The sequence below is a fragment of the Gobius niger genome (genome assembly GCF_951799975.1).
Source record: "Gobius niger genome assembly, chromosome: 1".
Lineage (NCBI taxonomy): Eukaryota > Metazoa > Chordata > Actinopteri > Gobiiformes > Gobiidae > Gobius > Gobius niger.
In genome coordinates, this window is record NC_136852.1 from 41880604 (window position 1) to 41898633 (window position 18030).

Sequence of the window (18030 nt, forward strand, 5' to 3'; positions counted from 1 at the left end):
GGGCCTGTTGGTCTCTCATAAGGGGCTTCTGAACCGCTCTTTGTCTGACCCGTCACCTAGGACCTGTTTGCCATGGGAGCCTACCAGGGGCACAAAGACCCCGACCTTGCCGAATTAGTAACGGTCTACGAACCAGCCAGAACTCTGCGCTCCTCTGAACACACCTCCCTGGTCACTACCAAGTTCAAATACAAAAAGTTTGGAGGCCGGTCATTTGCTGCGCAAGGCCCAAAGCTGTGGAACGCACTTCCGGTACAGCTTCGAAACATCACTGAGTTGAGTGTTTTTAAATCACAGTTGAAGACACATTTTTTCAGAAAAGCCTTCGATACATAGCCACCGACTCGACTGCTGTTTTTATGTGTTTTTGTATTTATTGCTGTCTTCTGTGATTCTTGTTTTTATCCTGGAAAGCGCTCTGGGCACCTTCTGGTTGTTGTTGGGCGCTATACAAATAAAATTTGATTGATTGATTGATTGATTGACAACAGAGCTCCCAGGATCATTCGGGCGCTCAAACCCCTCCACCACGTTAAGGTGGCGGTCCCTGGAGGGGGTCGATACATTCACAACCACAAAAGATTAAAAAAACAAAAACAGTGGTCACTATTTTTGAGATTTTTTTATTTATTTGTTTTGCCTCTGGCTCCTCTACACCTCCTGCCCCGCCAGGAGGTGTAGAGGAGCCAGGAAGAGCAATCTTTCATCCAAGTTCACTGTGCATCTTGAAACAACTTTTTTCACGGATTCCTGTATTTAATTTTAACGTATCTGTGGGTTTTTCTTTATATCACGAACAATTTTCCAGGCAGTTGTTGCTGAAAGTGGTCGACCTGACTGTGGTTTTGTTTCAGCAGAATCCTGCATTATCCACTTCTTAATTATCGAGTGTTGTCTCTCTCTCGGATTTCTGTCCGACTTTCTCCAGACTCACCCTGATGTCACGTGGGGAAACGAACGCTCATGATACCCCAACGAGACCAGCCGTACTGATCAGCCGCTGCATCTCCAGAAGAGCAACTGCAGCGGCTCCATGGCCCCGTGCATGATGGGAAAACACCCACCTGTCAGCGGCTCAGGTGATTGGATATGACTCTGCTGCGATTAGAAACATGTGACCCCCTCCTCTCCACTTTAGATCTGAACTAGGGCTGTGCAATTAATCGAAATTCGATTACGATTTCGATTATTACACTAAACGATTACAAAATTAGCATAATCAAAAACCTTTTTTTTTTTTCAAATGTTTTTTTTTTTTTTTAACAAAGCAGACTTGCATTATTTCATGGTACTGGCATTATTTTCCCTTCACATTTCACGTGCCATGGCTCATGCTTTTGCCTGACATAAAAACAAACAGTGCTGTGTGATGATGTCATCAGGCCGCTCTGCTCAGTTTGCTTGCGCAGGTGTGAGGGCCGGCCAGCAGGGGGCAGGTGTGAAACAGAGACCTCTCATTAATCGAGGCAAACTTGAAATCATTTCTACTTTTATGACTGTTCAGAAAACAGAAAATATTCAGCATAGTTTTTTTTAATTAATAAATATATAAATAAAATAAAGAGGTTTTTTTAAAGGCAATAATCGTTTGAATCATTGTGATTTCAATTATGACAAAAATAATCGTGATTATTATTTTTTCAATAATCGAGCAGCCCTAATCTGAACAAATCAAATATGACTGAAACTATTAAAGTTGTGTACCGCCCCTAAAATAGACCTCACGTTTAATGCTTTTCAGAACAAACTCTTGATTTAAAGGAAATATTTTATTTCACACTCTTGAACAAACTAACAAATGGGAAAGTTTCCTCTGATGATGGATGATGTGGAGTAAAATTTTGATTGATTGACTGAGCCCCACTACAGCAGGCTGAGTAGTCTACCACAACAATAAATTTAATGCAAATGGTAAATGCTCTCAACACTTTTCTATCTTCATCAGGCCCAATCCCCAAATACCCTCTCACACTCTCATTCATACACAAGCTCAAAGCAAGCTGTGATTGCATTTTTGGTTGATTTCTTATTGGGTGTTCTATGTTAATCTGATCACACTAACAGTACAGTGAAGTTTTATAGACGTTTTAGTTTTGGCTAGCGATATCAGTTGGTGGCTAGTAACTTTAGAAAACCGAAAAAGTTTATGTCAAGCCCTGATGGTCACTATACGTTTTGACTTGGTGTGGCCAGATACACTCTGCTGATGTTTTTTTTGTGTCTCAGAAAGGTAAAAGGACTGTATGTATAGCTTCTATATGACACAATGGTGGGACGCAGACATACGGCGGAGTTTATCAGACTGATATGACGCCGGAGCCTTTAAAAGCATGCCAGAGTCAGAGCGCAGTGAGACTAGACCAACGCCGTATCACAGGTAAGACCTCTCTCAGTTGAGTATGTTTGAGCCTTTAACCTCTTAACCCCCGCCTTAGAAATCCCAAATCTAAAAGCTTCTGGACTGGAGGGCTTACAGCCTATAGGCCAGTGTTGATCTAGGACTTTTCCTCGTCTTGTCGTCACTTTTTCTTCGGATTTTTGAAAGTCATTCATTGCGTTTTTTCGTGACTTTTTTGTTTCTTTTTTGTAAATTTTGTGTATTTTTTTGTTACGTTTTTAAAGTTTTTTTTTTGTCATGGTTATGTGACTTTTTGTTGCTTTTTTGTAATATTTTTGCTGTTTTTTTGTCGCATTTTTGTCATATTTTAAATTTGGCTGAAGAGGAGAAAATATGCTTGGTTCATGTGGGGGTTAAGAGGTTAAATAAATTTAATTATTATTTTACATAAAACCTCCTGACTCGGCATTCAAACATATAGGCCTCCTTTACCCGTGCGGAAGAAAAGCTATTATGTTCAAACTAACGATGTAAAAAGATTTAGTGTCAACTCAAATAATTGGTAATTTATTGTTCTATCAATGTTGTAAAATGTGTTTAAGTGTCCTTGCACCAAACAGCTATAACGTACACCTCAGATTGTGCTTATTTTCTTTTATCAGAGTTTAAAGCCGCCCCCGCTCTGTTGAAACAGATGTTTTTTTCTCACAGTTACAGTGGACTTAGACCACTGCCAGTGACTGGTCATTCTCTTCAATTGATATGATAACAAAAATACCTTTATTATTTTATGCTCACCATGAAGCCTTTATTTTTTAGACAATGCATGCTAATGAACAGACAACAAGTGCACTAAATATGCTAGATTTAGCTCATTCGCAGATTTGAACTTCATCTTGAGCGACGCTGTTGATTGGGCCCATGTATGTGCTGTTGTGTCAAAATATAGTCAGGAAGTCAGAGGCATAATTAGCACAGGCCCCTTCCGAAACGAGCAGACTGGTAAGAGGTCTAACGCCAAACCGGATGTGCATCAGCGTCCGCCATGATAAGAAGCCTCCAAATTGGGCTGTCAGTTAGGAAGGAGTTAGGAAAAGGAGCCTTAATGCTAACTATCATAGCCACTTTAGCATAGGGACCTCTGGTGCTAACTAACCAGTGATTAGGAGCTACATGCCATCCCATAAGCCATTGCGCCAATCCCCCCACCCCCCTCGGCCCCACCCTCGAGTGATTCATGCACAACCGCTGTTGATTGTTGCTTTACGTTGTCTTCGCAACAACATAAAGCTTTATGTTGTCTTCGAAAGCGGTCATGCATTTTGCACAGGCCATATCTCAGATTGGCAGCAATTGTATATCAACAGCACTAGAGATGCACCAATTCACGTTTTTTTTGGTTCCGATCAATACCGCTAATGATACTGGCGGTTTGAGTATCTGCCGATATCCAATATTAACCAATACCAAGTGTGTGAGTGAAAAAAGCGAATGTTCCTGTTTTCTTCAGTGTGAGATCAATAGAATCTCATCTTTTCTTGCAAACGAGATGTTGTAGATCAATTGTCAATTATATCTATTAATACTATTATGGATCACTGGACTTTTTTACTCTAAATATCCTTACTTTAGGTGATCCAATCATAGTTTCTGTCCCAATCATTAGTTGCTGCTAGCTTTAGCGAACTGTTGCTAGTCGCCGTCTTTTTTTGTGACGATCTTATGTATGTTTGCGGAAGTTGAAAGTAACTTAGCGACTGAATTCCCAAGGTTTAGAGCTTCAAAATGACGTTGTGTTTAAAAACGGTAAAGCCAAAACGGTCCATTGTTGGATATTTGGCATCGATGCCCGATTGTATTTTCCATGATTTTCAATACCAGTATCGGATCTGTACATCAATATATTAAGCTCAGGGCAGACATCCTGGAGGTCGTTAGTATAAAAAGAGAACAGCAAAGGCCCGAGTACGGAAGCTTGTGGGACTCCTATGACTCTGCTGAGGCACTGGGATAGAGACGTCTCATCTGAAGTACATTCTCCTGCTCTCCTCTCTCCTCAGTCATGGCCTCCTGTCGCCCCCTGCTCCTGCTCCTCCTGGGCGTGTCCCTGTGCGCCGCTCAGCTGAAGATCTTCAACCTTCGGGCCTGCAAGCTGCCCGCCGGCCTCCTGGGCACCACCGACGGCTTTGTGAAGGTGTTCTGTGGCCCCGCCGACCTCGGAAAGACCTCGGTGAGGAACAACAACCCTAACCCCTGGTGGGGGGAGGAGTTCACGTACTTCAAGGCCGAGGAGAACATGGTGCTGCGGCTGGAGGTGTTTGACAGCGACTTCCTCCTCGACGACCTGCTGGGAGTCTGTCAGCGGCAGATCAAAGTGGGCACGCACGAGCACGACTGCTTCCTGGAGAAGGGCGGCACTCTGCACTACAGCTACATCCTCAACAAGCCTCCACAGAAATAAACACCCTTAATCAGTCACAACAGAGCAAGTCACACTCAGCCCGGCTCCGAAGCGATGTGTCTCAAATGTCAATAAAGTGCGATTGAGCAACTACAGAATGGGAGTTTATTTACTCAGTATTTTTCTTCTGTTTATCGTTTATTATTTGAAGCCCCAGTAGCTGTTATAACCTTGTCTGTTACTCTTCTTTCCTACATTTTGAGCCACAACGTCACCATTTCATAAGAACAAAACCAATGGGAGCGATCGCAGGGGACTGGTTCCTTGATGTAAAGCGCTTCGAGTGATTGATAAAGGTACAAAAGCTCTATATAAATGTGACCATTTACTCAAAGCTGGAGCGTTGGGTAAAGACTAAGGCCCCTGCCGGGAGGATGGAACCAAAACTGCCAACAAAAACAACTTGAGAGCAGAGGCCTGAGTCTTATATTATACCGCTGCAGCTTTGGATACAGTGTCACATTCTGACCACAAGAGCTAAGAAGAAGCTTCTGTGAAAAGAAACTGCAAAACCCAGTCCAGATGACAATTTAGCCTCACTACGATAGGCAGTTAAATGTCGTAACTTAATAATAATGGCTAAGTTTAGCTCTGAACAACAAGATCTCCAGAGGACCGGTGAATTACTGTTGTTGTGGATCATGTCGCGCCTTTAAAATAAAATAAAATAATCTATCAGAGAAAGACATGGGCCTGTGGCTGTTTGTAGAATTCTATTTATTTATTTAATCAGTAGATGCGCCATTGAGGAATGTTGTGCCAACCTCAATTTCAATGCTGCGAAATCTTTCTTACAGACACAGATGCAAATAAAGTCAACTGAACTTAAAGCCACATCGCGTAGAATTTTGCCAAATAAATACAATTGAGATACAAGCATTTATTTAATGACAGATATTTTCATCCTTGAAAAATACCTCATAAATGTACAAACAAACATTTGTGAGGCTCACCCTTGCTAAGATGTGACTGTAAACTTTACTGGGAGTGGGTGCGTCTCTAGCTCGTCTCCATGGAGATGTGAATTTGAGATTTAAACAAGTTAGTTTCTCATCCAAATCCACTCTTTTATTACACACGGCAGTAACAGCACTCTCTGTGTTGAGCTGGTCATTAGGAGCATGTTTTGTTTTGCCGCAACAGTATAGTCAAAAATGTTACGCAGTGTGCCTTTAAAAACCCCATACCTGATTTTTTTTCTATTTTTCCTTTATTTTTATTTTTTTAAACAATAAAAGAAGGAGTGAGTAAATGTAATTGTTAGTTTTGATCCAAACTCATCCCAAACTTCCCAATTCCTGACAAAGATAAGTTTCACATTTCACAATTTGCAGGATCACTTTTCAGCGTCACTGTCACAGAAATGCAAGAAAACGAATCTGCAAGTTCATGATGCAAAGTAATTGTGCAGAATTATCTGAGTTTACATTCACCGCAAGAGGACAAAACCTTTGTTTCACGACTGGAAAAAAAAAAAAATTATATGTAGGACTTTAAAGGTATATAGACAATATATGCAGTAATTTATGCAGTTCTTCTGTGTGGAGAGTTACGTGGCGCTAGGCTAATGCTAGCGCATTTTTATGGTATCAGCTAGCCTGCATTAAAAACAGTCTGACCCGCTCCACAGAGCACCTGAGGCAAATCACTTGTAACACCAGACTAACTATATAAATGTCTGTGTCGATAGAGTAATTTTAACCATTTTGCATTTAAAATACCTTATATTTGTGCAGCATCAGCTTCGTGGTTGTATAAGCTACGCAGCGGCGGAGTGATCTGCTAGAAAATAGTCCCTCAAAATGCGATCATTCATGTGATGCAAGGTCAGTTATATTCCAAACATTACTCTATGGACACAGACATTTATATGGTTAGTCTGGTGTTATAAGTGATTTGCCTCAGGTGCACTGTGGAGCGGGTCAGACTTTTTTTAACGCAGGCTAGCTGATACCATAGAAATGTGCTAGCCTTGCATTAGCCTAGCACCACTAAACTCTTCAAACATAAGAACTGCATGAATTACAAAAAAAAATATCTCCAGAAATCAGCAACACTCTGGATAACTAGGGAAATGAGGCCCTATGTCAAAAATCCTGAAATATCCCTTTAAACTGAATTGTGCTGAAGAATAAAAAGTCAAAGTTTGAACCGGTGTCCCTCACAAAGATGTTCATGTTGAAGTTTCCAACTTTCCACCCAAAACTTTTAAACGTCAAAAAATGAAAACGGACAGTGTGTGCGATGACCTAATGGTGGGACGGAGACATACGGCGTTTATCAGACTGATACGACGCTGGAGTCTTTAAAAACATGCACTGAGTCAGAGCGCAGTGAGACGAGATCAACACGCGTCGCAGGTAAGACCTTCACTCAGACTGCGTTCTTCAATTCAGTTGATTTTAAATGCATGATTATTTTTCCTCCCTTTTAGACCCTCTGACCATTGAAAAATTCATAACTACTGCAAAGAGAAAGAGAAACGACAGAAAGAGCGACGTTAAAGGGTAGATCTAAAACAATCTCATAAGGCTGTACATGTTGCTTTCATATTTACTAGCATTATATTTATGCATACAAGCGGCGTATGGCTAAAAATAAGCCAGCTACACTTAACACGGCCTCTTACAAACTTATTTACCATTTATCAGGAATGCAAAAAGGGCCACAACCCATCGTTCAACACAATAGGAAATGTATGGAGCAAAAGGAGAACAATGTAGAATATACAGAGAGAGTGTATTTAGAAAATATTCCATGAAATATTCCAGCTCTATAATAAATACAAAATGAATCCACGCGATTTTAAGTCATTTATCTCATTCAAGACACTCATTTTTTCTGTGGCTAAACCTTTCCGTGGCGGTTTTGATCTTATATTTTTTTGGATTTTAGGAAAGAAACTGTATTTTAAATCCCACAGTGACTCTGAGTGATGACGTGGACTTGATGTGGCAGGTTTGACTCGAATACTCCGACCTCGGTGCCAATTCTCACTTACTTGAGCCCTGGTGTGTCCTGTTTGAACAGATGTTGCTTTCACACCCCGCTCTGCAACTCTCTGTTCCATCACGAGATACAGTGGGACTTACTCTGCCTGATCAAATAAAGAGTCCCTTACCTGGATGTAACTGACTGTTCTGATGTGAATCTGCTGCTGTTGCACGACCTGAACATCCTGAATGACCAGGTCGTTCCATCACGGGAAGATTCCAAGATGACCATGCCAGGATCCATGCAGCTCATGTTGTGAAAGAGCAGATCAGGGAGAAACCACAGAGTCCAGATCTTCACCACATTGAGTAGAATGTGCTGTAGAAGGCTTTGCACAGCGGTCACAATCTTCCATCATCACACTCCAAAGAAATAATATCTGGATTAGTTTAAATTGAGCATGATATTTTAAATTTGAGTTGTTTTGACCAGTTAAGATGTAGGTCCAAGATTATTTCTCTTGCTCTGAGATGTTTCTGACTCGATTAGAGACATTTTGTCTTTGTTTCAGCTTGATGTATCTGCCAATGGGGTAAGAAAATTGCTCTTGTCTCAATAGCAGTTTTACTTTCTTATTTCAAGCGAGATTACCATCTTAAATATCATCAAACAAGCAAAGTATTCTTGGCCCCATCAGGAGAGAAGTCCAAAACCACTCAAAACAATATTTATATTCTCCAATCAAGTAATTTAACTCCATGCTTGATCTTGAGCTTTTGTCGTTCAATGCATGATTTTCAGGAAAAATTTAAAAAAAAAATGCAATACTGGATCTTTGGTGCAGAAGCTTTTTGAAACAATGACACATTCACTTTTTTGTGTGTTAGTCAGTGTAGTAGCAACACTCTACACTCCAGTGTTCCCTCTGTCCATCCAATAGAGTGCTCCATGTTTACCACACTGACATGCATCTTACCGAGTATCTGAACACTGGTAAAAGGTGCTAACTCTTTGCCTGCCAGCCCTTTTCTCAAAATCTACCCTCAGCCTGCCGGGATTTGTGCTCATTTTCACACTTTTCACAGTCCCACAGATAATGTTGTACTCCGATAACCATATGCTCTGTTTTAAAAAGTGTTTTAAAGCAGCACTAAGTAACTTGTTTAATAATAATAAATCCTTTTCGTGGTCCCTCTGGGGGTAATACTAGTGTTAATGGTGATGATTGGGGTGTGTCTTTCATCTCCCCCTGGTGTCTCTAGCCAGAAAACCACAATTGCAACTTTCCTGCAGCGGGTCAGAGGCCCCAATACACATTAATGGAATCAAGAAGAAGAAGCTAACAGGCGAACAGGCAAAGCTAACTGCGGGCTAGCGTCACTTAAAACAGTATTTACAGCCAAGTTTGAGTGAAAAAAAAAATTTCCATTGTGTAATTGGATGTACAATATCCGTCTCTCCCTTTGTCTTTTCTGTCTGCGTAGTATTTACTCTCACGGACAATTAATGAGTAAAAAAACGACATCATCAATCAACAGGCTACAGCACCTGCAGTGGCGCTTATGGCCTTTAGCGACATGAGTTACTTAGTGCTGCTTTAAAGGGGGCCTATTATGCAAAATCGACTTTTTCAAGCTTTACATCATGTTATTAAGTCATTCCCTCATTAAAAACATGCCTGAAGTGTTGCCTTAGCACATTCACGTATTTTCGAGTAATCTGTAAAAACTCCGATGGCAGCCATTTTAGGGATAAAACGCCTGATTCCTTCAGGAAACGCCCTCGACCTCCAGGATACGCCTCCAACCTTTCGTCACCAGCCGAGTAACCAACCACTGCCCCTCAGCAGAACCCCCTCGCCGCAGTGTCTAGCCCTAAGATGTAAACAAAGTCATCATGGAGGATTAGCTTCATGTGTTGTGAACCGGAGCCACAGCAGACTTTTACAAAGACACACATCAGTGTTTCTGTTACCTAACCACCCAGGATTAAAACCGGTGACAAGAACACTTATTTCAGTGTCTGGTTCTGCGCTGGGCCTTGATGATGCACAGAGCCTCCGGAGAAAGCTAATGCTAAGCTAAACCTCGAGTCATCACGTGAAAACGAGAAATATGCACACATAAAGTCAATAAAACCACCACACACACATGAAGAACCGTTTAACAATGATCACACACGGAGCCTGGCTTGTTGATTTGGAAGTTTATTGCTCACATTTCATCTACAATGGGTCATAGCCGAGTGGCTTTCTCCCGGAGCTAACAAGCTAGCCGCGACAAGCTAACGGGAAGATTCACGGAATACAAGCAGCATATTATGCATTGAAAACGTCACTAAAACAGGCAACTGCTTGAAGCAGCCTTTATGACGATCACACACGGAGCCTGGCTTGTTGATTTTGTAGTTTACTGCTCACATTTCATCTACAGTGAGTCGTAGCCGAGTGGTTTCTCCCGGAGCTAAGGCACTATTAGCCGCGACAAGCTAACAACCTTCACCTTCACAACATTCATTGAAAACAGGCAGCATATTATGCACAAATAATGTCAATAAAGCAGCAACTACTCGAAGCAGCCTTTACGATGATCACACAATGAGCCTGGCTTTACACATTTGTGGTTTATTGCAGACTTTTCATCAACAATGAGCTGTAGTCGATTATAACAAAACCATTGTCCACTTGCACAGATAATGTCCGTCTTTTGAATCGTATGGGCTCCTGCAGATCCTGGTGTCGTCCATGGGGTATAGTTAGAGATCCATAGGGCATGGCAGATGCAAAGAGAGAGCCTCCAAACAGCAGTTATTTTTCAGGCAAGAGCCCCTTCCAAGCGTCCGGTGTGGAAGGTTTGTCTCCAAATAATATCCTGTGTGGCCATTGTTCACAAAGTGATAAACAGTAGGTCCTTTCCAACAATAAAAAGTAAAATGCACCGATCGTAATTTCAATACAGTTGAGACAACGAGCGCAGTGTTGTTGTGATGCCACAGACAGCGTGTGGAGGGGGCGTGTCGCAAAGGGTCAGAGGTTCTTAAAGAGACAGAGGCCTATTTCAAGTCATTCGCTACCACCATTTTGAAAGAGCAATTTTATACAAGGCAGTTATTCTAATTCACTGCATTTACAGACCAACAGACGGTCTCGTCATCATTGTAGTGTGATATAGACTGGTGCTATGTGGCTGAAAAAAGCATAATACCCCCTCTTTAATATAAGTTTAACAACAGTAGTTTTAAAAAATCAATCAATCAAAAACAGGCAAAAAGTGGAGAAAACATTTTTGTATAACAGTTCTTTTAAGCAACATTTCAAGTATTTAAAACATCTCAAAACCAACCACTTCTCACTTTACATTTACCTTACATTTACATATACTCAAACTGATCTGATTCTGATCCTGTCTCATCGAGTCTTTTCTACTCTACCTTGTGTGCTTTGTTTCTCCCTGGATTTTGTTCAGCTCCGGTCGCTCCACCTCCTATTGTCAGAGATCATTATAATCAGTGGCAGTCAAAGTTTAATATTAAACAAGTCTCTCCTCTCTCCTCTCTCCTCAGTCATGGCCTCCTGTCGCCCCCTGCTCCTGCTCCTTTTGGGCGTGTCCCTGTGCGCCGCTAAAGTGAGGGTCTACAACATTCGAGCCAGCGACCTGCCTAAGGACATCTTCGGCATCACCGACGGCTACGTGAAGGTGTTCAGTGGCCCCGCCGCGCTCGGGCAGACCATTGTGAAGGACAACAACGCCAACCCCTGGTGGGAGGAGGAGTTCACGTACTTCAAGGCCCTGGAGAACGACGTGCTGCGGCTGGAGGTGTTCGATGAAGACGTGTTCGTGGACGACCTGCTGGGAGTCTGTCAGCGGCAGATCAAAAAGGGCACGTACAGCCACGACTGCTTCCTGGAGAAGGGCGGCACTCTGCACTACAGCTACACCCTTGAGTAAAATGTGTCTCAAATGTCAATAAAGTGCAGTTGAGCAACTAACGACTGGGGTTTTATTAAGTCATTTATTTATTGTGTTTATTTACAATATTGAAAACGATATTGGACACAACAAGTAACTTTTGAACGAGAAAAAGAAGTATTTCAGCCAAAACTGCAGCTGGATGTGTTGGAATCCAATGTGATGCTTTCATTTATGGACCCAAAATGTTCTTGGTTTAGTCCTAGCTATAAAGTGTTGTTGATTACATTGGTGTCTCAATCAGAGTGTGATGAGTGAGTGGTTCCACCGTGTAAGTTGAGACCATTTACCCTTTAAACTTAAAGCCCAAGAAATATGAATAAAAATGTCTCCTGCAGAGTTTTGATAGGATCATTTGCATGATAGGACATGATAGCATGATAGAGATTGCATGGCCAGCCGTCCACGCCTGCTTTTGGTTTCTGTTCAAAAGCAAAACGGTCTAGAACTTGGCTAATACCACAGGAATCAAATTAACTAGTAAAACATTTTCATAAATGTACTAACAGGAATGTACCTGCTTCATCTTCTCTAAGAGTTTTTTTTTCTTGTTGTGGTCTATCCAGTATTTAAGTATTTTTGTCCCTTTCCAAATGTACATTGACAGAAACAGCGCATTTGTGATGAATTCTCCTATACTTTTAAAATCCAAACAGTTCCTTAAGTTTTTATTTTGAAAAAAGCAAGGCATGGTTGTACAGCGGTTAGCGCTCGTGCTTCACAGCTACAATGTTTGGGTTCGATTCCCACCAGAGACGGGGCCTTTCTGTGTGTAATTTGCATGTTCCCCCCGTGTTTGTGTAGGTTTCCTCTGGGCAGTCCGGTTTCTCCTACCACTTAAACCATGTACAATGGGCCAGGATGAATGAGATTGTGTTTGAGTGCATGGGGGACAAAATTAGCCCAAGGCTACAATCCGGTGTGGCTTGTTTATTAACATGCACTGTTCCTACCAAATAAACCAAATAAACCAAACCAAACTCCTCCCACATCATAGTTCTCTATTTACATTTTATAAAAAGCCTTAATTGTGCTGGGATGATAAATGTCAAAATCTTTTAAAACATATTGCTGGTTTCTTACACACATATCGGCTCCAACAAGCCTTTGTCACCAATGCTTCTTACCAATTCTTCGTAAAACCGCTAACTTCCTTGTTTACAATATACGCCATATGCCGCCTGTGTCATATACAGCTGAGCTCTGACTGGTCAGTCTTGTCAATCATATCCATTGGGAATTCAAAGAAAATCACTACACGTCTTTGTAATGAATTAACTGAATGTATAAGGATGTATAAAAGGGGTCCCAGGACTGACCCCTGGGGGACGCCTCAGACACCGTTACAGGAGTAAAAACAAACAACAGTTCTTATTAAGTCTGTGGTAGGATCCTGTTTGCAGCTGGTGTGAAAATGGGGTGTGATAATTTGAAGGTTAACTCGGGATAAAGTTTACAGTTTGTGGAGGGTTGGGGGAGGAGCAAAGAGGTTAAAACTAACATGAAGTGTCCGCTCTGGGCAGAACCAAAGCACCGTACACAAGGTAAGAACAACTTATCACTGTCGTCATAAAACTATTTAATCATCCTTCAATTAAACAAAATATGCATAATTTAAGTTTGATGAAAGTTAGAACATAGTGTTATTTGTACTTAAAAGTAGTCAGTGCTTTCCCATTTGGAAGAAGAAGCAATGGTGTTTTAATGGTGTTTTAAAGTCAATTATGTATTACCCAGATTAATCTCGTGTTGCAAAGAAAGGTTTTGAATTTATTTATTAAAAGCTTTGGACTTACATGATGTCTTATCAGTTCAGTGGAATGGAACAGATGGACACAGCTGCCGATAATCACATTTTCTCATGAACAAAATGATCTTGAACTGACTGATACACCAAAGCCAACGGTGCCCAGATATACAGTTTTTCATGGCATTTTCCTGGGCCCATATAGGAGCCCCAGTATGATTTAACAGGTACAGCCTCTTTTAGATCTTTGGGTTAAGGTTTCTCTGGCAAACAGCCAGAGTCAAGCACAAGGCAAAGCTTTGCTTCTCACTTGAATACTCTGGACAAAGATCCTCAAGAAGTAGTCGTAGAAGTTGAAGTAGTTCTTACTTTAAATAAAATGTTTCTTTTTTTCCTATACATGCAAAAAATGTTTATTCCACTGGCAGAAATGTTTACATGACAACCAGAATTACTCAAATGAAGTAACATCTCATCCAATATACTGGATGAAATACAAGCATTGACCTTTTTACAGACATTTTTACTTTCAAAAATACCTAAAAAGACTGTGTGTGTTTGCGGCTCACCTCAGACCTGACTACACTGCAAAAAGTAAATATCAAGCATTGTCTTAAATTACTTGAATTGAGGAAATGTATCTTGTTTTGAGCGGTTTTCGCAAATTTAGACATTTTTCCTGATCCGATCAAGTTTCCTTTGCTTGTTTGAGGACATTTCAGACCAGTTCTAGGGTAAATCTCGCTTGAAACAAGAAAGTAAAATTGCCAATGAGATAAGAACAATTTTCTTACCCCATTGGCAAAGAAAATGACCTGAAATAAGGACGAAATGTATCGAAACGAGTCAGAAACATCTCAGAACAAGTGAAATAATCTAGGACAAATGCCCAACAACAACTTACCTAGTCAAAACAACTAAAATTTGGATTATTATGCTCAAATTGAGATGTTTATACTGATCTAGTTAATTACTTTTTGCAGTGTATAACTTTACTGCAGCGGAACGTCTGACTAAGATGTGACTAAAGGCAGAAAAATATGAGATTTAAATAGTTTAGGTCCTCATCCAAAGTTGCTTGTTGTGTCCAATTTGCTTTTGAATATCAGAGTTTCCACTCATTTCTCTGTTTAAAGGAATGTTTGCAACTCTTCAGAAATAAGTTGTGTCCAGATTTGTCGTGATTGTAGCATTAAAAATGACATTAAAGAGCATTACATTTGACTTGTTGTTGCCTGTAGGAACTCCTTAGCTAGTCATTTGGAACATATTTTGTGTTGCAGGTAACAGAATCATCCAAAATGTTGTGCGTGCCTTAAATTTCCGAAATGTTGACAAATGAAGATATCGCTCTGTTTGCAGGTAAACCATGAAGTCTCCTTATCTGGTCCTGCTGCTGTGTGCCGCGGCCTCGGCTTACTCCACCCTGCGGGTTTTTAACCTGAGGGCCAAGGGCCTGCCTCAGGACTCGCTGGGCATCACCGACGGATACGTCCGAGTCTTCTGCCAGAACGACCTCCTGGGTCAGACCTCGGTGCGTCAAAACTCCGCTGACCCCTGGTGGAAGGAAGACTTCGCTTACTACACGGCGCTGGAGAACGCTACGCTGAAGCTGGAGCTCCATGATGAAGACCCGTTCTGGGACGAGCTGGTGGGCACCTGCCTGACCCAGGTCCAAGCCGGGACCCACCAGGACCAGTGCGCGCTGGAGAAGGGCGGCATGCTGTTCTATGACTACACTCTGGTGTAGACACAACAGAGACGGCAATGACAGGAAATAAAGTTCAAACTAAACACTGTCTGTGACTGTTTCTTTTGTTTGAAAGTTAAGATCTGACTTTCTGCATGTGTTAAGTGTTATGACATATTTTGAGTTTCTCTTGCCACAGTGTTGAGGGTGAGTAATAATCATTTCATTTCATTTTATTTATTTATTTCATTCAAAAGTTATGTTATGCAATCACAATTAAACCGCTAAGCCAACACAGTTATTATTATAATGAATGAAATGTCCAGACAGCATTAAATGTGTGTTCAATGGTCCAGTTTCTACTAATCCACAGTGTAACACAGTCGAAGAACTGTTGGCAAAGATACTTAATAATAATAATGATAATAATAATAATAAAACTCTAGATGGGAAATGGCCCTTCTAACCCAGTGCTATCAAATGCTTTGATCTATTTTTAGTAGGGTTGGGCGATGTCCCCTTAATTGGCAGTTGACGATGTTTACAGTGAACCATCGTGAACCATCTCTCATTATGAGCATTTTTTAAAGACATTTACATAGCCTATATATAAGTTGCATATTATTTATGTTGGGAAAAATGTGAGATTGCAGGATAAATGGATCTGAACTAAACCTGATCTGAATGGAACACAAATTTGCAATGAGGAATGAGGAGAACGACTTATTCAGAGCGTCATCTGCTCCTCAATACCAAGGCTCTCATCACACTAATACAAATGTAAATCGTAGCTTGTTTTTTGCATTTGCTCAATTTTAACGTCATGTTTAAGAAACAGTGGGTGAACGGGACGGCACTAACACTAACAACTAATCCTTAACCTTTCATGAGGTCGACTGTTAGATCTCTATGCAGTTAGTGAACTAGAGCTTCAGAGATATTTTGCACAATCCGATCGTCCTTACCGAAGGGGAAGTGACATCACCAACAGTTTCTTCTTTTTTTCGTTTTACGGCGGTTGGCAACCAGCTTATAGGAGCATTACCGCCTCCTACTGTTCCGGAGTATGGGTCAGCCAATGAGCTTTCAAACTACATCCTTTGTACATGAACAAAGCAAAATAAAATCAAATAAAAATGAACCACAAAATAGATAAAATACCACAAAAATGCAAACACACCTCCACTCTATCCTTCAAAAACCCCACCAGTTCCCTTATCTGTGCCCCGCTACACTCCAGCACAATCACCAACAGCTGTTTTTCTTCTTCTTTAAAGTTATTGGTGGAGTGCAGGTCAAACAAAAGTGCATGTCGCCCCCTAGTGTACAGTGTCCAACAACAACATCAAAATGGTGTCCAAACAAAGACATTTAAGGAGAAAAAAAATCCAAATGATCCATACATTTCCCTTTAGTGTTATTTTATTTGAACAGCTGTTTCATAAAGCTACAGTAGCAAATGATCCATGTGGCTTACGTTTCTACTAAATGAAAATAAAAGCATTTAATCCGATACGGAGTTTACTCTTTAACACTGACATGTGACTGAGCTGTGGGGACAACATGTATTTAGTCACTTTTATAAAGTTTGGCTTGTGCAGAATCTTTTTTATTTTATTTATTATTTTTATTATTAAATGCGCTCCTGTCAATCAACAGTGGTTGCACATACCGTAAATTCTCTAATACTGGCCTGTGTTCCATTAGCGGCCGGGTCTCTAACAGAGGCCGGGTTCGCGGCTGGCGGAGGCAAATAAAAGCCGGTCTCTAAAACAGGCCGGGGCTTTTGTTAGAAACTATAGCGATAGAAATGTTCCCAATGTTAGGAATTTGTCTCATACTGGTGTATAAGAAAACTCACGTGCAGGAAGTAAACAAACGGGAACCCGGGCCGAGGGGGACGCTGCGGAGGAGCTGATCCGAGCGTAACTTTGACGCAGATTTAGACACTTTTCAAACCTCCTGTGACTATTTGTGGAAACAGGGCAAGAAACAAATGTTGTGTGATGGGTTTTAATAAAGTCACCATCGGGTCTTCAAAGCACGTCCAGCTGCTCCGTGTGCAGGTCAGTCCCACGCCTCAAAATAACTCCTCCGATCAGCGCGAGCGTCTCGTCTTCTCTCGGGTCAGTCTCATGATCGATCACAAACACAAACGCTCCGTCTAAACTCGCCTTTTACACAAGAAAACAACAAGTAATCCGGTCCGCGGTAAAAACGAAACAGAAACCTGCAGTGACATTGATGTCAAAGCTCCGCTAACAGCAACGAAACACTTCCTGTTGTCCCGACAAAATAAAAGGCGTCAATGTTCCAGCCGCTGGGAGAGGGTTTGAAATATTTTAGGTGCAAATGGACACAAATCTCGTTTTTCTTCGTTTTCCTGGTCGTCCGTTTTGCTCAAATAGAAATAAAGGCCTGTCTCTAATTGTGGCCTGGTTCCAATAAAGGCCTGGTCCTAGATGCCCTTGAGTAAATAAAGGCCCCAGCCTATATTAGAGCATTTACGGTAAATCACTCGAGGGTGGGGCGAGGGGGGTGGGGAGATTGGCGCGGTGGCTTATGGGATGGCACATAGCTCCTAGTCACCGGTTGGTTAGCACCAGAGGTCCCTATTCTAAAGTGGCTATGATAGTTAGCATTGAAGCTCTTTTCCTAACTACTTCCTGACTGACAAACCAATTTGGAAGCTTCTTGTCATGGCGGACGCTGACGCACATCCGGTTTGGCGTAAGAGCTTTTTTCTGGTTTCTTTTTAAAAGACACTAGGTTGGAACAAACAAAAGCTGTTCAATTACCTTACGCGTTTCGACAAACAAGGAACCACTTCCGTAAGAGCTCTTAGCAATCTGCTCGTGTCGGAAGGAGCCACAGATTGAGACTGCTGGCTAA

At 41.4% G+C, this 18030-nt stretch overlaps 3 protein-coding genes across 3 annotated transcripts; all 3 read left to right on the top strand.

Moving 5' to 3' along the window:
• The first annotated feature begins 973 nt into the window (after positions 1-973).
• Positions 974-4884, top strand: LOC306972443 (perforin-1-like). Its single transcript, XM_079569041.1, has 3 exons — positions 974-1079; positions 2231-2377; positions 4399-4884. The coding sequence occupies exons 2-3, from the start codon at positions 2308-2310 to the stop codon at positions 4797-4799; spliced, it is 471 nt and encodes a 156-aa protein (XP_079425167.1). The 5' UTR covers positions 974-1079; positions 2231-2307; the 3' UTR covers positions 4800-4884.
• A 2241-nt stretch (positions 4885-7125) lies between these two features.
• On the top strand, positions 7126-11682 carry LOC306969043 (perforin-1-like). The gene is made up of 2 exons (XM_079564654.1): positions 7126-7159; positions 11295-11682. Exon 2 carries the CDS (start codon positions 11297-11299, stop codon positions 11678-11680), a length of 384 nt encoding a protein of 127 aa, XP_079420780.1. The 5' UTR covers positions 7126-7159; positions 11295-11296; the 3' UTR covers positions 11681-11682.
• Positions 11683-13227: 1545 nt separating this feature from the next.
• Positions 13228-15237, top strand: LOC306972462 (perforin-1-like). Its single transcript, XM_079569082.1, has 2 exons — positions 13228-13245; positions 14811-15237. The coding sequence occupies exon 2, from the start codon at positions 14818-14820 to the stop codon at positions 15196-15198; it is 381 nt and encodes a 126-aa protein (XP_079425208.1). The 5' UTR covers positions 13228-13245; positions 14811-14817; the 3' UTR covers positions 15199-15237.
• The last annotated feature ends 2793 nt before the right edge of the window (positions 15238-18030 follow it).